General features: G+C 36.4%; 1 protein-coding gene across 1 annotated transcript in view; it reads left to right on the top strand.

The window, feature by feature from the left end:
• The window catches only part of ATAD2B (ATPase family AAA domain containing 2B), a 71,934-nt gene that overhangs the window by 22,708 nt on the left and 26,803 nt on the right, over positions 1-22,423 (top strand). The window contains exons 8-21 of the mRNA XM_066547160.1: positions 463-538; positions 2,319-2,417; positions 3,334-3,445; positions 3,874-3,989; positions 4,770-4,944; positions 5,723-5,811; positions 6,584-6,743; positions 7,676-7,766; positions 13,609-13,920; positions 17,542-17,674; positions 19,593-19,779; positions 20,448-20,633; positions 21,281-21,416; positions 21,728-21,924. Coding sequence (XP_066403257.1) covers positions 463-538; positions 2,319-2,417; positions 3,334-3,445; positions 3,874-3,989; positions 4,770-4,944; positions 5,723-5,811; positions 6,584-6,743; positions 7,676-7,766; positions 13,609-13,920; positions 17,542-17,674; positions 19,593-19,779; positions 20,448-20,633; positions 21,281-21,416; positions 21,728-21,924 — 2,069 coding nt within the window. The remainder of the gene's footprint in view (positions 1-462; positions 539-2,318; positions 2,418-3,333; positions 3,446-3,873; positions 3,990-4,769; positions 4,945-5,722; positions 5,812-6,583; positions 6,744-7,675; positions 7,767-13,608; positions 13,921-17,541; positions 17,675-19,592; positions 19,780-20,447; positions 20,634-21,280; positions 21,417-21,727; positions 21,925-22,423) is intronic.

Below are 22,423 nucleotides of genomic sequence, written 5' to 3' on the forward strand. Positions count from 1 at the left end.
TCAGTAAAGAAATGCTTCTTCCTCTTAAGTTTGTGTTTTCCCCGGTGCAGCTTTGAGCCATTTCTGCAAATCAGAGGATCACAGAGTATGATTTCTTTGATAGAGAACTGCTGTGATTTATTTGTTCAGAGAAATTTCAAGACATCCCATATTACCAGCTCTGAAGAGGTTTCTGAATGGACTTCAATGTCCTGCAAATAAACTCAAAATGATAGTGCCCTGGTTGAATTACATTCTGTGCTATCATAGACAGTGCTCTAGGAATTTTGGGAGGGTGAGGATGAAATTCCTGTGCCTGCATCAAGCCAAGTACGGTGATTGTGACAAAGCCCCCTGCCCAATTCTTTCTTTAATTTAAGCTTTTAGAGAAACAATGATAACCTTATTGATGAAAATTGATAATCCAGCACTTCTGTGCTGCATTAAGATTAGTTTGTTATTCTTTTGTAATTGATGTTACAGTGCCAGCTCATCAAAAAAAGAGAGAAAATACGCTGTTCGATATTCACAGATCTCCTGCAAGAAGAAGCCATATCAGGTAAATGTCAGTCTTTTGGTGTGTAATTGTTTGCTTTTCTTTGGTACATTTTGGTAGCTTTTGATTTTCAAACCATTCTTGAGTTAGTTGCACAGTTCATTCACGCATGTGAGTGGCTCTTGAATTGTATGCTGGATTCAGATCCTGATCAGCATCCAGACAGGGGTGTCATGGCACTGTATAAACCTACCAGAAGCTTTGTGCTACACAGAATGGAAACAGGTGTGCTACAAGTACTGGAAAGAATTCTGCATGGCACACTGTAGCTTTCTCTATAAGGCCATATATTGAAAATTTAAATCCAATGCACCAGTTTAACAAATATCCCCTTTCTGTTCTATAAAACTGAGCAAAGTAGGTTAATGTTTTTTGTTTTCTTTCTGTTCAAATTTCATGCAAGAATTTTCAACAATTTAATAAAATATTTAGCAAGCATAATTTTTGACTCTTATGTTTTGTGTCAGAGAAGTCTGGAATGTATCAAGTTGTCTTGGAAACTGTCAGTAGGCTTTATGTAACAAAACAGATGAGATTACAGCTTAAAACATTTTTTTAAAAAATAAACTTACTCAAAGCTTCAAAAAGACAAATCTGTCCATGAGCAGAATCCAAGTAAATGAATACTAGTCATAGCTGAAACTCTTGTCTTATTGCTCAGTTTAATGGCATATTGAAAATAGATAAAGTAAATAAAGTAATAGCTGAATCTTAGGATTCTAAAGTTTCTTCGTAATACAGATAAGAGTTGGTGGTTTGTTTTTTTTTCCTTGAAGAGCATATGACATTTTTTTTTGGTAATATCTGGATTTGTACTTGTACTTACTATTCATATGTGAAGAGTGTGAAAGTTATTATCCCTTTGGTTTTAGCCTGCTCATTACTTGGCCCTAATTTTATACCTTCTTGTCATAAGAAATCTTCCCAATTGCTTGATATTCTCTTTGATATATTTTGAAATGTATCTCATTTTTGGTCATTGAACAGTAAAATTGATAGACCATGTTATCCATTGGCAAAAAACAGTTAATTCAGTGCACTATCATGTTCACACAAATAATGCAGCTTACCATATTCACTTAAAATCCAAGAGTTTTTACTAGTAACCAACTTCTTCATGCAAAAGTGCTGAGTATTTCAACCGATATCAAATTCAACACTTTTTTGTACAGAAGATTTAATGTACATTCTCTAATATTTCTGAAATACTCCTTTTTGTGAAATACTGTGATACTAAAATAAGAAATGGTTCATTGAGACTTTGGATAGTAATTTTACTTGGATTCAGATCAGAAGTAAAGGTGTTTTGAGAGCCTGTTCTGCTATTCAGAATTAATAACCTCATAAAAAGAGATTATATACTTAGTGAAGTATGGATTTTTTTCAAAGAATATGTAAAGGAAGCATCAAACTGAGTAAGGAGACTTCAGTATGTTTGTTATGTTAGAGGTGGCTAAAGTAGTTGGAAATTTTCTTAAGTACAATTGCAATTTATTGACTGATGATTCAAATCATATTGCTGAGGTAGCATGGACTGGACCACACATTTTATAGGGCTCTGCTGTTCTAATAATGTTCATGTTGAATTCAGATAATCACTGTGGCAGTAAGAGCTGTTGTTTCCCTCTCAGATTATTTTGATTTTGATGAAGCTAGAATTTGCATGCATCTCAAACCTGAACAATACTGTACTGAGCATTTCAGTTTCATTTTTATAGGACCAACACATGCCATTCCACTGCAAAAAAGACTGAGTTTTCTGTTTGTTTTGCCACTTCAACAGGAGAAAGAAGCATGCCATTCACAGCAGTGATACAACCTCTTCAGATGAAGAACGTTTTGAAAGAAGAAAATCTAAAAGCATAGCCAGAGCAAGAAATAGGTATCAAAACATCCTTGGTCTTTAGAATGGTTTGATTTTATTATTTATGAGAAAACAAGCAGAACTAGTCTATAGTGTTTTATGAGTTCTGCAGACTTTTGATTCTGCTGGTAATTACCTGCAGATGTGGTTTAGGAGGAGTGATGGTAATATATCAATTCAGGTTTTGGAGTCTTATGAGTAGATAATTAATAATAGTGATAAAAAGATGAAAATATAAGAGTAGCTGTTTGATTCAGTTGGGTTATAAAAATCAACTCCTCTTGGTTAAAATTGGTGTAACTTGGTTCTAATTAATTCAGTTGTACTTTCAGCTCTTCACTCGTCCTGTTGTGTAAGAGTTCATGCATTCTAAACACCTAATGCACAGTTTTTTGACCTTACATGTATTTAGCAGTAATCTAAAAATGGAAGATCTATAATTAAATTTTTTCACTCATACTAGGTAGGAAAATTCTGCAGGAAAAAAAGTTCCCTCATCTTTTTTCCATCTCTTCCTGTCTGCCACGTTGTTCCCTTTCCATTGCAATGAATTCAAGCAATGTACAATGACCAGAAGTGTAGTTCTGAGTGTAACCTGTCTCTTACTAGTACCTTTCTTCCTCCCTTTAACTATGTGTTGGCCTGATGTAGTATCTGTGTAGGGGCTTAAAGGAAGGAAATACTGTTTTTTCTGTGTTCAATCAAAATAATCTATCCAGCCTAGTTCTTCAGATTAAATTATGTGTATGGATGCATAAATGTTAAGGAACTTCCAGATACATAACCATAGTTAACCACAAAAAAAGAAGATTAGTTTTCTTTACCAGTCTGGGAAGGTTATCTCTTTATGTAGTTAAAGGCATTTAATCTCTTGTTTCTTCACCTCCAAGCAATGAAAGCAATATTTATTTGGTGTTTGTTTATTGTTGAACAGGTGCCTGCCTCTAAACTTCAGAGCAGAAGACTTAGCTAGTGGAATCCTTCGGGAACGTGTGAAAGTTGGGGCGAGTTTGGCTGATGTTGACCCAATGATTGTTGATAAATCAGTAGGTTTTGTTAGAGCTTTTTATCTTCCTTCCCTGAATTATGCATAAGCAGAATTCTCCACAGCCTTTTATTGATGTTGAAGTAAATTCATAAAAAAGTTCACTGATTTTTTTAAATTTTATTTTATTGTTACCAAAGCTTTTGTCTCCTTATTCCTTTGGACTACAAAGCATTTGCTCTGGGACTTAGGCTGGATCTCTGTAGATGTCCAGGCAGCCCTGGCACAGTTAACTTGCAAACCAGATAAGCCTCATGTGGGCAGCCAAGACTTGACTTGCTTAGCTGGTTTTTCACACATTCAAAATTCAGGGAAATCCTGTTGATCAATGCATTTTTTCTAATTTGTTTTCAAATGTTTTATAAGTAAAGGTGCTTTTGTGGAAAGCTGTTACAATATAAACTTAATATGGTTTTTTTTTTCCCTAAGGTGTGTTTTGATAGTATAGGGGGATTGAGCCATCATATCCTTGCACTTAAGGAAATGGTAGTGTTTCCTCTTCTCTATCCAGAAATATTTGAAAAATTCAAAATTCAGCCACCAAGGTAGGTCTATTTACTCTCACTGTTGTATTTTTTTAATTAAGCTCTGAGGAATTGAAAACACATAGGAGGTTGATTCTTTCCCTGAAGTGTTTTACAGTTTGAATAGATTTACATGTTTGCTACCCAACTTGTCTATCAGAATATGTAATGAGCAGGATGAAGATTTAAAAAAACCTAGTATATTTTTCTTGTGGGAGGAAGGTAAACTTTGTGATTTGGTTAAAGAAAGAATTCTCATTTCTTTTATTTAGTAGTACCTTGCCTTTTTTTCCCATTATGTTATTAAATATTTTACTTAATCAAGCAAAATGCTGATGTTTCTATAATAGTATATTGGGATTATAATATTTAATAATGAGGCATCTTGGTATGTGATTTAAATGGTGTTTAAGTCAATTGAAAAATTGGGGGTATTTTCGTCACTTAATTACTTCATTCCAAAGAAGTAACAAATATTGATTAAGGTATTACTTAAAATCTAATACTTGAAGAGGTGGTATTTAACTAATGTAGAAGAATCCTTTGGAAACTTAATATGCCTTTGATTAATGTTCTTTACAAATCAAAGTTTTACTGATTTGAAAGCATAAAACAAACTTAGATTTTATGAAGTCATGTTAATACTGCAACATTTTAATAATACAATACTACTACAAAATAATAATACAAGATCTTAAGTCATTCTTCTCCAGGCTCCCTGTCTTCATTATAAAATTTGACTTGGAGTTTTTCAGGAGACGTAAAATAAGTTTGTGACTGTGTTGATCCATTTATCTTCAGGGGCTGTTTATTCTATGGTCCTCCTGGAACAGGTAAAACCTTGGTAGCTAGAGCTCTAGCTAATGAATGCAGTCAAGGAGACAAAAAGGTGGCTTTCTTTATGAGGAAAGGAGCAGACTGTCTCAGTAAGTGGGTTGGTGAATCTGAACGTCAGCTTCGACTCCTTTTTGATCAGGTTAGAAGAAAATATATTTTTCTTGATATAATTTCTCTGTATGTTGTGTTTTGTGGTTTAGGTAGCCAAAGGTATTTCCAATTCAAACTAAATAACTACATTTTTGTAAATTAAGTAGGATTTTACCAAATGTCATATTTGGATGAAAAGAGTAGGGGAATGCTGACAGTAGCTTTACTTGCTCTGTAAACTCAGAGGAAGAAGTCTCTTGATTTCTTCATTAATGAAGCAAAGTAGTTTGGGTAAAAATTGGGGGAAAAAAAAAAACCAGTCAGTTTGAGTTTGACTGACATGTTCAAGATAAATGCTACAGAGGGGAGTGCATGCTTGCCTTGGTTGTGTGTCTATTTTAGTGTTCTTTTTTGGCTTAGAAGAGATTGGACAAACAGAGAGTTACACAAAGCAGTAAAGCAGTAGCTCAAAGAAAAGTAGTTATCAGAGAGAGCTGTCTAAACAAACAGATTATGAGCAGATAAGATCATGTTTTCTGAGTGTCAGGTGTGTGTTTGTCTTTAACCTGTCCAGCACACAGTAAAACTGGTACACTGGTGCCATCTTGCTTACTCAAAGTAGACTGCACTCTGCTTTGCTTTGAAACACTGCTGGAGTTGGAAATTCAGTTTTCATTTCAGACTTTACACTTTCTAACAAAGATGTCTCAATATATGTGTTAGTTTAGCATGTTAATGGTTTCTAGTGAAACCAATGTTCAATTTTGATGGATAAATTAGAAATTAACAGTGAATTCAGTTTTTGGTTTTTTTTTATTGCATACCAGGCATACTTGATGAGACCCTCTATAATCTTTTTTGATGAAATAGATGGTTTGGCTCCAGTTCGTTCTAGCAGACAAGATCAGATTCACAGGTAATATTTCTTCTATGCTGCCATTATCTTGGTATAGGGTACATTATCTTGGTAAACTCTTAAATGTAATTTTTTCTCATTTCACAGGAAAGCTTTTTTCTTTTTCTGAAGCCCACTTATACTAGAAAGGACAGATTGCTTTTTTGGTGTTGAAAGTCATCTTTTCAGTCCTTCAGGCAAACTGTAATTTGCTGGGAATTGAATTGCAGTGACAATTACCCTTCAACCACATTATTAACTACAGTATTTCCACAGCTATTCCTTGATTTTCTGTTTTGTGCTGTAAACAGATTGTCTGTTACCAGCCCAATAGAATAACCAGTTGAAAAAATGTTATTCTAGCACGACGAATTGTAATGTTCTATCAACTAACTGAGCTCACCTGTGACTTTTATTCTTAATGGTGTGATGTACAAACATATCTTGTGTTGCTATCTTGTCACTTTTTAGAACATTTCTTACAACAGTTTGCTGTTGGCTGAATTTTTTTGTGGCTGCTGTTGATCTCAGTTTTGCTGTGCTCTGTATGGCAACACACTTGTACTTGTCATTCTATAGGTGGTGGTATTTATGTGTCCATGTCCCTCCACTCTGCTGAGAGAAATTTGGGGCCAGCAGACCTGGAGGCCAGTGGAACTTAGGAGACTTGAAACTGTTATGCACATGTTTGTAGCTTAGCTTTTTTCTTTTGAATATATTAATGTTGCATTTGTAAATGCCGAAGTTCTTGAAGTGTTGCTAAAACTTTCTTATTCTGAAAACTTTCTTGTAGCTCTATAGTGTCTACTCTTCTTGCCCTCATGGATGGACTGGATAATAGAGGTGAAATAGTTGTAATTGGTGCTACAAACAGACTGGATTCTATAGATCCTGCACTCAGGAGACCTGGTCGCTTTGACAGGGAATTTCTTTTCAACTTGCCTGACAAGAAGGTAAAACCTGGAAAGGAGATTTACTAATAAACATCTGTAGTATACTAAACATCTGAATGCCTGACAACCAAGCTTATGAAATAAAAATATTAATTCTTGCTTGTAAGAATGTTTAATTTAGGAAGGCATTTTTAGTACAAACAGATTGTATACATGAAATTGTATTGAGCTTCAGATCTTCAGGATATAGCTAAAACTAAACAGAGGTAAATTATTCACAATAAGCTGTATTGCTTATCTCAAAACTATGGATTTGTATAATGAACCTTAACTATCTGGGGGCTGAAAGCTTATGGTAAGACAAAATAACTTTAAATCTTGTAGACTTCTAAGTAAAAAATGTAGATGCACAGCCAGGCATTACAATGCTGGCAACAGGAACGTTTCAGTTTTTTTTTCTAAATTTACATGAACTCAACCATAATGCTTCATGAATTTATACCTAAAATTAAATGTGCTTTGTATATGGATAGATTTATTTAAATTCTATATAACTTTTAACTGAAATTGTTTTGGGATTCATGTGTATGTGATGTGCTACTCAACCTATTAATTGGTGAGGCCTTTGACAGTAGAACCTGTTACTCATAGGTGCAGTAATTAAAAATGAAATCATAAAACTATGATAATTCCTAATAGAACATGAGTTTTGATCAGTTCATGTATAATAATGTTGATCAAACAGAAATTAAAATGTGTAACTGGTGAAAAAAGTACTGCTTATATATGAAATTAAAAAGAAGGGAAAAGCTTTGTTCTTTGAAGTGCTAAGACTATGGAGTGCTAAGTTCCATTTTATATGTCTCAGTTACATGCAAAAGCAGGTAAAGTAACTATAGATTCACACAAATAAAGAATATTTTTTTCTATGATAGGGATTTGACTTGCTAGTTTTTTAATCTAATTTTTTTTTATTATTATTTTTTAATCAGGCACGAAAGCACATTTTGCAAATTCATACCAGGGATTGGAACCCCAAATTGTCAGATCCTTTCTTAGGAGAACTGGCTGAAAAATGTGTTGGTGAGTGTTATGTTGTTAGTATTTTTACTGTAGAGTCTTTCTCTTCGATGTAAAACTTGGAAGGTATGTTAAATGTTTCAAGATTTTCTTATCCCTGCCTTTCTAAACTTCTGTACTTTGAACAATACTCTTTTTGTAGTAACAAGTATGTTTCTGTCTTACTAAAGCACAAAATGAGTAGCTAGTAGTCATTTGAAAATACAACCACGTTTCCTTTCTGTGATATCACTGTCCTTATATAAGGTGCATACCCTTAAAGAGAAGCAAAATGAAGTTGGAATTGGAATCTTTAGGTAGACTTCCCATTAAATTGGTAAATTACAAAAGAGACTTAGGCAGACTTAGGGTTTTTTCTGTCTACTTACTGAGAAAAAAAATAGTACTTGTGTGTGGGGTTTTTGATTTTTGTTTATTTTTCACTGACTGACATGCTCTCCTCTGACATAAATCCAACAAACTAACCAGCCTTTCTAAAGATGAATTTTTTTTCAGATTGCTAGCACAGAAAAACCTCAAAGTGTAGACATAGGTAGGGGAGAAAAAAAGCACCGCAACATGAATACATTAAATACACTTTTGGAGCTCACAAAGACCTGCTGTACTGAATGGAGGTTGGTTGTTCAAGATAAGCCTGCTGTTTAAATCTAATCAGAAACAAACCCAAATATTTGTATAGTGAATTTAACAGAGGAAATGACCCTAAAGCACACACTACAATACCTTCTCAACAACTTGCATGCAAAGATACATCCTCTGTAAGTCATCTGCTTGGATGAGCACTGAAGTTCTCAGACAAAGTGCAGATTGAAATATCTGTGCTTTGGAATCCATCATCAGGGAATGTAAGAACTTTAAACTGAACATCAGTCCATTCAGTCAGCTGCAGTACATCCAAATTATCCTCTTCATCCGCAGGGACACCTCTCATGGAAGCAGCATCCCTCTGCTTTCGATGCACAAAGACCTCAACATCTTCTGGTGAGGAGAGCACATAACTATCCAGGAAACTCCAGTTTTAGCTTTGCCGGGTATAGCAGCACACAACAAACCCCTTTCATGTAAATTCTGCTTGAATTGTGCAAACGTGTGGTGCTGCTTAGTGGGAGAGAGGGGAATAGGTGGGAAAAAGCCCACAGATGTTTCTTTTAAAATTCAACATATTTTTTCATTGAGAACACAGTATTTTAAAATTTCAGACAATAGAGAAAGCCATTTGTACATTTGACTGGAAGACATTCTTTGTGCTCCATAAAGCCTGTCAGTTCTGTGGAAGTCAGCTAACAAAAAGAAACATCCTTTTCTGTTTTCCTTGGCTTTCCTGCTCTCCACTTACTGTACACTTGACAGTCTCCAGTCTGTATCTTGGAATTTAAGTGTTTCCATACATCCAAGATGAAAATCTTTGAAGTATTACAAAGTCTTTTCAAAACAGCTGAAGTAAGACTGGTGTATCTTCTTCACCTTGAGAGTGCCTCATCGTTTCTGTATGTGAAATCTGCGACAAAGATTTAAAGAGACTTTTCCAGATTCTTTGTGGCCATTACCAATGGGACTCATTGGCACACATGTATGTCTGTGATGTAGTTTATACCAGTCTGATATTTCTCTTGTGCACAAGTTTTCTTTAAAAACAAACAAACAACCTTCCTCCCGAAAAAACAGCACCACCTCTTCCCCACGTAAAAGCTGCCTAGACTTGGCAAGCTTTTTGGCACAGCATGGTTGATACCTCTCTCCAGTTCATCAGGCTTAGCAACACTTAACTCCAAGCTTCATTTGGATCCTAATGAAGAAAACTGCTGAAATACTCCCAAAGCAAATGCCTTCTGGGAAGCAGGTCTTTGTGCAACTCAGAACTCCTTACAATCCAGGGGTGTAATTAGAAGGAAATTGGAAGGGAAAAGCCCCAGGACTTGCAAAAAATAGGTTATTTCCTGAGGGTTGATTTTTGTCCCAGGTGTTATGGATTACCTTTTAGTGGATTTCTATGTATGTGAGAATTAAAGACTCCACTTCCCTGACTGGCCTCATGACTGCAGTGTGTGTGAGACGAAGCAGCTTGGGGAGAGCACAGCATTGCTCAGAAGACCACACACTTCTGTCCTGTTAGTACTTTCAGTAAATACACATAATTACTATGTTTTTTCTCTTTACTGGAGATGGGTCCCAGATACTCTTAACTTTGTAAATCCCATCTTATCTCTCATGCTTATTCCCTTGTTTGGAATGGTAACTTTCTGTAGCTAGAGAGACTTACCTATAAACTCAGTCTTGCAGGAAACAAAACATACTAGCAACTGAAAAAGTGTGAATTCCTCCATCTGGCATTTTGCAGATGAATCTTTTTACAATGTAGTAAGGGTTATTTAAATAATGTTATTTAATAGAATTTTAAAGAAACAAACTATTCTGCTGAAGATGCTTGTTAAAAATACTCTGTGCTTATTATTGCAGGAGTGTTTTGTGGCAAAATTATGATACCATTTAGATTTTTCATTCCCATCCTCATGTAATGATGGTGGGGGAGATTTTGGCATTAGCATTCCTGTGTTTCACAGTTCTTTAAAATAAACCTTGTAGTTATTTTTCATCTCTGTCATCATGCTGAGTTGTTTGCTAACTCTCTTTCCCTGCAGTCATTTTGAGAGTTTTGTAGGGAGTTGCACAACATAAAGTGGAAGAAGTGGTCAAAATTGTTCACCTAAATGCTTCACCCTGTTCAGTAGCACTTTGTTGTGGGGTTTAGGGTGGGTTTTAGGCAGAAGACATTTTAAAGAGGACACAATTTCTGCACAGTAGAGGTGGCTGGAAAATTTTGGTGATCAAAGTGCATTCTTTGGAAAACTGTGTAGGAATCCACTTATTTGCTGTCCTGCTCTTTGAAAGTTTTACTTCAGAAATGTTCAGCAGAGTTTGATGTTGCTGGGTAGAAGAAAATGGGCTACTTGACAGGAATCCTCATTTTGTTCTAAGTTGAGGTGTGCCAGTACCTTTTACTTGGCAAATTGAACATCTTTCTTGAGATGCTTTAAAAATGGAAGCAAATTCACTGAACCCTGAGTTTATATTACAGTGTCAATTTGGGTAAAATCTGCATCAGGTTATTTACTGTTGGCATGATACATTTTATTTTGTTTTGACAATACTTCACTTATGTTTTTCTTCTGCTTAATCAGTGTGCATTTGCTTCTTAGCAATAAAAAGCTCTTTCATGTTTCTCAAGGAACAGGATTTTTGCAGTTTCCTTGTCACTGAAATGGATGTACAGTATGCACAAGAGAGTCCCTCAAAAAGAGACACCAATTATTAGTCTTCAAATGTAATTGCTCCTGAGAAATGAGAGGTAGAAATGGAGACTAATTGTGCATCTGATCACCTGAGAATTTAATTTTAAAAATAGGCTACAGGCTATTATTTCCTAATTTTGCAATTCTTTGGAGATGTACAAGCGGTGATTAAAATGACTATTAGAAAGTGATGTTACAGCATTTGTTAATAGAAAAGTTGGGAAGGATCTGGCTCCTGAGCTGCTGAATCTTTTCACAAAGATACTAAACTAGCTTCTAAGGTGACAGGCATTCAGGGTGCTGCCTATCTTCAGCACATCTTTCATTTAAGCTTTGGTTTAGTGCTCCCCTCACTCATTTTTTGTTTAATCTAGTGTGGTTTTTGGATGAGAAGTGGACCAATTTAAATGGGAACTTGATACCTGATACCTAAAGAACAATGCAAAATTGAGAACCCTGGTTTGGTTTCTCTGATGCACCAGTAGCTACTGTCTAATAGTTTCATGTGGTTGGGGTGTCCCTGTATAGTTTTGATTCCATGTTAGATGAAAGTTAAAAAACCCTATAAATAACATAACTTCAGTGCTGAAAACAATTATTTGTCTATTAATTCATATAGTGGATATATCTGAACGTATTTCAAATGTATTCTGTATTTATTTCAAGGTAGCTTGGGAATGTGAATTGCTACATATGTTTTAGGTAGCAGTCATGGTGTGGACTCACCAAATTTATACAAGAGTAGCTACTGACCTTTTTATAAAATTGCAAAGCTTGGTTTAAAAATTGCAGGAATTATCCAATATTTATGGTGATTGTCCATCTGGCGTTTTTTTGTTTTTCTTTTTTTTAAATTATTTTCACGTATATATAAGAAAGGTGCAGTTTGAAGTCTCATCCAATTTAAGTCACCTTTATAGCTGAAAAGTGTGTATCTTTTATTATTATCCCTCAAATTAATATATCTGAAAGATGGGGATGGAAAAGTGTCTACAGTCCTCCATATTACTTGCTTCCTTTTTTATTTTTAAACACTGTATATGGAATCACCTTTGTTTCTTATTTCTGTGTGGATCTTGTAAAAATATATGTGCCAGGAGCACTGAAGGAACATCAGAGGCTAAAGAGAGAGAAGCAAGGCAGGCCTCAGTTCTGCAACCTGGTGCTGCCAAAAGATCAATCCTAGAATCACAGAATGTTTTGGGTTGGGAGGGTCCTTAAAACTCATCTCATTCCAATCCCCTGCCATGGACAGTGACACCTTCCACTATCCCAGGTCACTCAGAGCTGCATCCAGCCTGGCCGTGGACATTTCCAAGGATGGGACACCTGCAGCCTCTTTGGACAGCCAGTTCAAGTGCCTTATAGTAAAGAATTTCTTCCTAATATCCAATCTAAACCTGCCCTCCTTGGTTTTAATACAAAAATAGAGTAGAAAAAATGCAAGTAATGTAAGACACTGTGAGGAGGAGGAAGTCTGGTAAAACAACAGTTGAATGAGAATTAACTAAAGAATTGATTAATTACTTTCTATAAACACTTCATTACAAACCCATGAACTTTTATATGGCAGTACCTCAGTGCAACACATTTTCCTATAGTGACTCTTTATTCTCTAAATGTCTTTTCTCACTGGAATACTGTTCTACAGTTTTTGAAAGATGGAGCTATGGTGCCTCAAAATACAGAGGCATATTAATGGGTCTTGCTGGGAGAGATGGAAAAACTTGAAATCTAATTTCTAGCTCTGGGGGAAACCCCCAAACCATTAGTACTGCAGAAGACTCAGAGGTATTAAGTCTCTCTGTATTTCATAATTATCAGATCTATGTTTTTCACTAATGATGATTAAGCAATTATAGGTAGCCACCTGTAGATACTTATGAAGATAGGCTAAATTAAAATTTTAATGCATTTTAATTTCAACCTTTGGTTATATTAGTAAAGTTATGAAACTCTTAAAAGTCTGAAACATTTCTCTTCGTAGTAGAAGTTAACATTTTTCCAAAAATTCAGAGTAATGCTTTTTTTAACACGAGATTCTATCTCTTCCCTATTCTACTCATGAAACATTTTTCTTTATACTGCTCATTTTCTCAGACTGTAAAAGTTTAAAGTTGGTGATGTTCAATGTAACAAAATTACTTTGCTATTAAAGATTATATTCATGTGGAGGTATTAAAGGAAAAAAGGAGGAGAGGAACTAGCCTGTTAAAATTGCACACATACGTTAGACAATATTAAGGGAAAAGAAAGAGCAATAACAGACCTATAACCCAGGACTGGAAATACACTATATACCAAATGATATAGTGAAAATGGACATGATTTCAACTTCCATGTGGAATTAGTTTCTTAGTATACCTTATAAACATGTCTGATTTCTTGATATACAGCGCTGTCATCAGATTATGACCCGATGCCTTTTGTTAGATGCTTTGTAGTCCTTGACAATTAAGTATTCCTGATTTGTTTGTAGCTGGATGCATGTTTGCTGCAGGTGTGGCACAGCAGTGCTGTTTCACGGAAGGTGTTTGTGTTTCTGTGTGCACTAGGGTACTGTGGAGCTGACATAAAAGCACTTTGCACTGAGGCTGCCTTGATTGCCCTGAGACGCCGCTACCCCCAGATCTACATGAGCAGCCAGAAGCTGCAGCTGGACGTTTCCTCGGTGGTTCTGAGCGCGCAGGATTTCTACCATGCCATGCAGAACATCGTGCCGGCCTCCCAGCGCGCCGTCACCTCCTCGGGCCATGCGCTGTCCCCCGTCATCCGGCCGCTCCTGGAGCGCACCTTCAGCAAGCTCCTCGAGGTCTTGCACAAAGTGTTCCCCCATGCTGAGTTCAGCCAGGCTGACAAAAGTGAAGGTATGGGGGGTGGGTTTTTTTGCAAATGCTGTTTCAACTTGCAAGGATTTCAGCTTCTCTGCTTAGCCTTAAGTCTGGTGTGTATTTCCTTCGGTGTTGTTAGGGTGTAAGTACTCTTTGCTTGGATGTTGCATAATTATTTTTGCTGATTCCAAGTTGTTGTAGAATCTAATGACCTGACCTATACAGAGCAAGGTCCCATAGGTGTGAGGGCCATCCATAAAAAGAACTCACAAATAATTTGCAATTTAAATACAAGAAATGATGGGCATAATTAAAGGTCAGAACAAAAAAAAAAAAGGTGAGACAATGTTGCTGAGTGTAACACAACCTGAAATTGGTGCTCCTGTCCTCAACAATGGTTAGCTATCCCAAGTCCTTTGCTTGCTGGTGGTGCAGATGCTTTAGGGGGCTCACAGCTCAGCAGCTTAGTACCTGAGCTTATGTAATGGTCATGTGTCGATTCTAGAAGAAAGTCCTGAGTCTTCCATGTCCTTGAACTGGCCTGATCCGCTCCTGATCCTCCAAGCTGATTCTGTCAGCTTAGCAAGTAGAGAACTATTTGCTGTTTGTCAAGTTGGCTTTTTTTGCTGAATTAGTGAGTAAAATCCACTCACTAAGGGGTCAGTGAATGCCAGAAACCTGCTGCAGTGGGAGCAGTGTGAGTGCACCAAGGAGGCAGGGAATAAGAAGGACTGTGACCAACTGGCTGGCAATGAGTCAATAGGTTATGGGGTTTTTCTACCTCGCTCTTCTCTGAGACATACTTTAAAAGTTACTGTGGTCATTTCTTGGAAGTTAAATGTTGAACAAGATACCTTGGGTTTGAGATCTGTTTATTCTGATATAGTCTACTGTTCTTATCTAGGATCATTCTTACCCCCCAGCTCCTTAAACTGTGCTTGGGGTTGTGTGTGATTAACTTGAAAACAGCCCACTTATGAAGCAAATCTGTGACAGCCGTGACATTCCTTTCATTCCTGTTCCAGGGCCCGCTTTCAGCCTGCAGCCCAGGCAGCTTAAGCCGATCCTTGTGCTGGCTGCTGCAGTTCTCCAGCCCAGCTGTGCATTTTTACTCTATCTTTCCACTTTCTTGAGTACCTCAGGTCCTTTGTTAGACCATTTTAGCCAGAAAACTCATCCAAAAATGATGTATTTATGTGTTTTCTGCTGACTGCAGGGTATCTGGAGGTTTTAACAAGTGTTGGAGTTGGCCAGAGATGGGTCCTGGGAGCATGTGGTGGTGGGTAGAGGGAAATGAGCTGGCTTGCAGCTGCATTTAGATCCTATTGGGCTTCTTCAGCTGAAAGTTATTTATGATGCTTAAGTCTCTGCCTACTGCTAACCTGTTAGTTGCACCCAATTTAGAGATTGTCATTCTTGTTGAAGAATTGGTTTAAGTTCACAATATTTTCTTTGGTTATATTTTTTGCATTCCTATTTATTATTGCTCATTACTGATAACAAATTGAGCTTGGAAGCTTAAGTTGATTTAAATAGTAGTTTTACTAGATAATTTGCTGCTATGGGTAGTTTTAAGTGTTTGTAGATAATTGATTTTGAAGATGCATGAACTGAGTTTTCTTTTAACATTTAGTTTTTTCTTACCCCCTTAAATCCAAGAAAATATGGAATAACAAGCTTTAAGCTTTGTTAAAACCAGAAAAATCCACTTTCAGGTACAATGATTATACATAAATGTAGATTATACAATAGGGCTTCAAATGTTCTTGAATTCAAAGTCAAATATATAGAACATGCTTACAGCTATACTTACAATCTGCACATCAGGTTTTCTACATTTCACTAAAAATTCCTCTTTCTTGTAATTCAGTGAGTCAGATGCTCAAGCAGAGAATGTCACAGAAACTTGATGCTTGGGATTAAAAGATGGGCTACCTTTTAAAATAGTGATGTATTTTAGGGAGAGAAAGCTTTGTCCAGTGCATGAGCACAGGACTTCTCTCTGTCTGCATTTGGTATTCTGGAAATTCTGTCTGTTTTAGGGACTGTCTGTTTTAGTGAGCCCACAGATAGAAGGCATATGTCCAGTTGATTTGGAGGTCTCCATCCTTAGCTTTAGCTAAATATCCAGCAGTTTCTGTGCCATGTTTTCTTACTCTGGATTAGCTTTTGGCCACTGCCTGGGGTCTGCAAGCCTTTTTCATCTTTGCTCCCGAGGAATGATTGTCAGGTGGGTGACTGCATCACATCCTCATCCCATGGCAGCAGAATATCATTCCTGCCCAGCCTACTCTGAATTCGGTTTCTTACATGGAACCTTTGTTGTCTCTTGACAATTTTTCCTGGAATAATGGGACAGTTTTTCCTGTGGCTTAGATGGCATCTCCATCTGACACTTAACACTGCCTTGATTCCTTTGTCCCATGGTGGTTGTCTGATCATGGTGATGTGGCCAGACCTGTGCCATTGCCTCTTGAAAATCCAACAAGTCATGCAGTGGTTTGGGTATTTGAGAATAACACTTGGATCTCTCTATTTTAGACTTTTCATTTCACAGCAATCCCTTTTCTTAAATGGCTGTGGCTAACTTGAGCTGCTGTTGGGATGTCTGATGGTTGTCCTGGGCAGCAGTGTGCTACAGTGACTCTGGGCTGCTCTCAGAAATGCTGCCCATCCATTGCAGAGCATTTTCTTGCTCTGCAGTGCTCCTGCTGTACAGCTGAGTGGCTGTGGCCATGTTCATCCCATCACTGCAGACTTCCTTCCCTGTGGAAATGAGAATGAGTGCCATGGCATAGGGCAAAAGCAACTCAGCTCCTTTCCTGGGGCAAATAAGATCTTGCAGCAGTTCTTTCCTATTATCAAATCACACCAGGTAACTTTTAATCCCATTGCAGCTCTGGGAGATAATGTACGTGATTTTCAGATGTTACCTGGTTGTTCTGTTTTAGTGCCATATTAGTATTTTTGCAGTTTTTTGTCTCTGCAGTGTGTCTTGTGAATATGAGTCCTTGAAGTTTTTATTTTTTAAAGTCTGTATAGAAAGCACTTCAGCTGATTGTGCTAATATATTAGCAAGGGAATTAAAATAGGTAAAGGTATAGTAGATGAACATGGAATGCATTGAACTGATTTTGATAAAAAGTAATTTGATACTCTTCAGCAGATTATCAGAAGGTGGAAAGCAATTCTTCATAAACATACATTGTCTAGGTAGTCATGCTGAGAATAATTTTAGAAGACATGTACCTATGAGAATTTGGACACTTGGAATAAGTAAATAATTACAAAATTCTGTGTAGTCTGAGGAATTATAAATTTTATAGCTTCATCCTTGAAAAAACCTCTAACTGTGAAATAAACCCAAAGGAAGCATTTTATGACAAGTTAAACTTTTTTGTACTTGAGAAGTTGTTTAGCTTGATTGTTTAAAAATAAAATTGTAATTATGATTAGACTTCTACACTATTTAATTTGTTTTGGTTTTTGAAGTAATAAGTACTTATTATTCTGAAGGCTGATACTTAGACAGTTTTAACTAATTTCTTCTACATTTGAGGATTTATTATAATTGACACAAAGAAAATTGTAATGTCTTGTTTGTTGTACTTGTACTTAGAAGTGATAAAGTTCTAATTAATACATCTCTTGGAACAGATGTACCAAGTCTAATATTAGATGATAGTGAAGATGAGAATGCTTCATCAATTTTTGAGACGAGCTGTCACTCAGGATCACCAAAGAAACAGTCATCAGCTGCTATACATAAGCCCTACCTTCATTTTACAATGTGAGTGTTTCTCTAAATGAATATAATTAGATAGATAAACCCAAGAGATTCTTACATCAGGAGAGCTAAAAAAATTGTTCTTTTGCTTTGGGGTGGCAGTGGTGTTCTGTAATGGAAACATGTACGTGCACAGACAAGAGTTTTAGATGTGGGAGTGTTCTTGGGAAAGGCCACATCCTACACACTGGAATCAGAAATGTTTTTCAATATATAGATTAGGAATAAAGATGCTAACAGCAATTTTCAATTTCAACAAACTACTTTGATTTGAAAGATTAAGAACTGAAAAGAGATGTATGTAGAAATATTTTGGAGGGGTTGTGTGCTTTTTCTTGGTTCAAAGTATGGTTGAGCTTCTGTGTATGCAGCTGTTTGGAAGCATCATGTATAATGATTGTATTCAGCATTTCTGATGTGCTTTTTTCATTGTGTTTCATAGAAAGTTTCAGGAAAACAGGAATTTAGAAAACGTGTGAAATTTGGATGAGTATTTCCGGTATAAATTTGACTTACTACAGTAATTAACAATAATTAAAATTTCTTGATTTTGTGTTAAAAATATTTTTAGACTACTTTATGTGGTAGTTTCTGCAGGGAGTTTGCTGAATAAAGAAAATGAAGTTAGAAAAACTGTTCATTAGTGGCACTGTTTAGTAGAGCCATCTTGTGGAAAACTGCTAAATTTTTTGTGCTAAATAATGCCAGAACAGAATTTGTGGATATCTATGCTTAAAAATAAGTTCAAAGAGTTGGAGGGACATAGTTAAGTATTCTAATGCCAAATTTAAGCTTTTGTTGCAAGGTTGGAAAGGGAGAAGCCAAACCCAAAATAACAGTATATATTTGTATGGATGTGTGTCTTTAAATAAAAGAATTTCAAGACTGTGTTTATTTTTGCAACATATGTAAGCTTCTCTCAGTCTGTTTTCTGAGCATTTCTGATTGTTACCTGTGTGTGTAACCACCACCACCAGAACTGAAAGCCAAAGGTCAGCAATGTTCATTACTGTCCCAAAATGTTTAACATGAAGTAATACCAGCAAGTCTTGTTCCACTGCCTGAGTTCACTGATGGGCAGATAGAAATGCCTTAATGAGAGAAAATGCAAATTAATTAAAAACTTTCTGGTTTTATAACCAGTTTTCTATAAATGGAAAAGACTTCTAATGGAAAAACTTAATGCATTTTTCTTCATGTATCATTTGTCCATAAAATTGGGCAAAAATACCCAAGAGAAAGAAACAAACACAAAATCTCAAAACCCCTTCTATGGGCTTAGAGTTTCTTCTCAACAACAAAAAACCAAAAAATAAGTTTACCTTTGCAGTTTTTCTTTGAAGTCTTCCTTCAGTGCAGAAGTCTATTGACTAGAAGAGTACAAATAGGCTAAAATACACAATGCATAGTGATGTTATTCAACCCTACTTCAGGTCCTTTTCCTTAAATAAGGAAACTATTGAAATGTTCATTGGTTCTTGAAAATCTTGGGCAGCACTTAAGGGATAAAAGGATTGACCTGGGATTTCTGAGGCTACTGAAGAGATCTGTAACTAGTTAGGACTGAACTGGATTGATTAAATTGCTGTCTTTACTGGATGTTCAATAAGTCTTTTTATATGATCAAGGAATTAGTTTTAAATAAACTGGTTATAATGAAAATTGTAATGAATTTAATATATGCATAGCTTCCCACAGATGAGTTTGAATTAAATGGTTGTGAAACCAAAGATAAGAGAAATCTTGAGTTATTGGCATCTGAAGCAGTATTCAGGGGTAGTCATGTTAGTTGATCTTTTAGGCTGTTGTAGGAAGCTATTACCCATTACTGAAAGTCTAATGGATTCTAAATGATCTCCTCTATATCCATCTGTTGATAATACTGGTGTGTTAATTGGCTGCTGTTACTGTTCTGTTGCAGGTCAGCTTATCACCAGCCAACCTCTTACAGACCCAGATTACTGCTCTCCGGGGAAAGAGGTTCAGGTCAGACTTCGCACCTTGCTCCAGCACTATTGCACACCCTGGAAAAATTCTCTGTACACAGGCTGGACCTGCCAGCCCTTTATTCAGTCAGTGCCAAAACACCTGAAGAGTCATGTGCACAGGTGAGATTTCAGATTCCCCTGTAATGAGTCAATTATGTAATTCTGGTTGTATCAATATAAAGGCAGCCAGCTGGAGTGTAACTTAAAGTCCAGGTTTTCATAGGCTCCTTCTATTTTCCTGTTTAAAGTAAAGAGGTCTCTAGAGGGTGATGGAAAACTCTCTAGTGACTAGTGAATGTAATTACATTTTTAACCTGCCCCCTCATCACATACCTAGAGCTAAGTAAGTTTAATCTGGGTATTCAGTGCCTGATACTCATTTTATTCACTTTTGTATGGATTGATGTGCTGTGGTTCTAGGTTCGTTTGCTTAGTTTTAAGTGTTTTACATTTCCAACTAGCTTTTGGTAAATATTGCATGAATTGCAAAACAGTTTAATTTTCATCTTGATTGTTCAGTCATAGCAAGTTTTTAAAGCATATGTATTTTTAAAACAAAGTAGTTGCTTTGTAGTCTCCCTGCACATTGACATAAAATAATTGAATTCTGTAGCTAAGAGTCACAAACACTTGTTTGAAAAGTCTTTAGATAATTCTATTCTGCTGGAACATTTGTCTAGAAAATACCACAAATATGAATCATTCTCTAATGTGCAAGAACTTTGTTACTCACAACTGCTGGTAACAATTAGTTCCTTAGTTGAAATACAACTGTTTTTTTTAATTAGATCTTTCGTGAAGCTCGAAGAACAGTACCAAGTATAGTTTACATGCCTCATATTGGTGATTGGTGGGAAGCTGTCAGTGAAACTGTGAGAGCTACTTTCCTAACTTTGCTGCAAGATATACCATCTTTCTCACCTATATTTCTGCTGTCTACCTCTGAGTCCATGTTTAGTGATTTGCCTGAAGAGGTAAGTTTATCATGGAAGGAGACATTGATAGGGGGTTCTGTGCTCTTCTGAATGTTTTAATAATGTAAAATAATTTTGTTCTGTAGTGGCTTTCTAACTTAATTTAAAATATGTCAGACATAAAATGTAATAATTACTGAATGTTAATAATTTTCCTTATTGAGGGATGTATGTCTGTATTACTGATTTTCATAAGTTCCATGCCACTCTGCTGAGAAGACAAAATTGTTCATTATGCCAGTTGTTCTTTTTGACAAATGACTCCACTGTAATTAAATGCAGATTTAGTTTAAAGGCCTGACCTTGAACTTTACATTTTCTGAGGCTCTGGATAGGGGGAGGATTCCTGGTTTTTCTCCTTAACATTTTCTGTGATTTTTTTTTTTCTCCCTTTTAACTCTCCTATTACTGCATTGTTGGCCATTGTTAGGATCATTGGATACTGCAAGTTTCATTACTATAGAAAATTCAGTGAGAATTATAAGTGTTTATTTTCCCTTTGCTGTGAGCACAGCTTTAGGTAGAGTTTACCATCTCCTGTCCTGTGGCTGATTTGGAAAAGTTGTTACTAGTATTACAATATGGTCATTATTCGCGTATTTTTGAGTGAGGGCTCATTTTTCTTACGGCTTTTTTTTTTTTTTCAGCTGAAATGTATTTTCAGAATCCAGTATGAAGAGGTTTTTTATATTCAAAGACCAAGTGAAGAAGACAGATTGCGATTTTTCAAAGGCTTAATCCTTGATGAGGCAGCAATGCCCCCACCAAGAAGGAAACAGGCTGGTAAACTAAGTTACAGTAAAACCAATAATAATGTGATCCTAATGTTTTATTTTGTGTTACTTTCCTTTTTAAAGAGGTGTGGGTAATTAACAGTTAGTTTAATTACCATGTGACAGCATTAATCAGTACCCAGAATAAATTTCATACTTACAGTTAACAGTTGTTGAAGGTGGAGAGCTGTGGGGTCAAGCATGCAGTGACAGACCCACAATGCCTATTGAATACATATAATGAAATTTGGAATGGCGTCATGCAAAGAGCCACTCTATTGTTGACGTTTCCATTGTCTGATTTCTTGTTCTTTTCCCTAGCTCTTCGTGCCCTGGAAGTTCTTCCTCTTGCCCTGCCGTGTCCTGCCCGGGAGCTGTCGGAGGCGGAGAAGCAGCGGATGGAGGACCAGGAGGAGAACACCCTGCGGGAGCTGCGCCTGTTTCTTAGGGATGTCACCAAGAGGCTGGCCACAGACAAACGCTTTAACATCTTCAGCAAACCGGTGGATATTGAAGAGGTCTTGTTTCAGTAATGTGCAAACAATGAAGTTGAAAATACTAGAAAAAGAATGCAAATTTAAAAAAGGAAATGGTCAAATTAATTAGAAAAATAGATGTTTGATCCATGATCTGTCCAATCTAAGATTTTTAGCTGGTGGTACAGTCACAGCCTCATCGTCCATGCTGCAAGAATTTGGAACATGTTCTATTGCCAATGGCCTTTGGAAAAACCTTGTGCATTCCTGTCCATTTTATAAATGAAATGAGCATTTTAAAATGCCAACACTCCTTCCCTTGCCAGTGCTTCTGAAATACTTGAAACCATAAATATAATTCTTTAATGAAAGCTTTTACAGCATTGTAATCATAGACATGATAATATTGGGAAAGTGATCTGTGTTCTGTAATGCATTCAGCATTAATAGTGTTGCATAATTTCAGCAGTAATGCTTGTGGATGCCATTAATCACAGATGGTAGCACATTACAGGGCATTAACTGGTCGATTATGGACTGT

This window comes from Molothrus aeneus, chromosome 3 (genome assembly GCF_037042795.1).
Source record: "Molothrus aeneus isolate 106 chromosome 3, BPBGC_Maene_1.0, whole genome shotgun sequence".
In the NCBI taxonomy this organism is placed as follows: Eukaryota; Metazoa; Chordata; class Aves; order Passeriformes; family Icteridae; genus Molothrus; species Molothrus aeneus.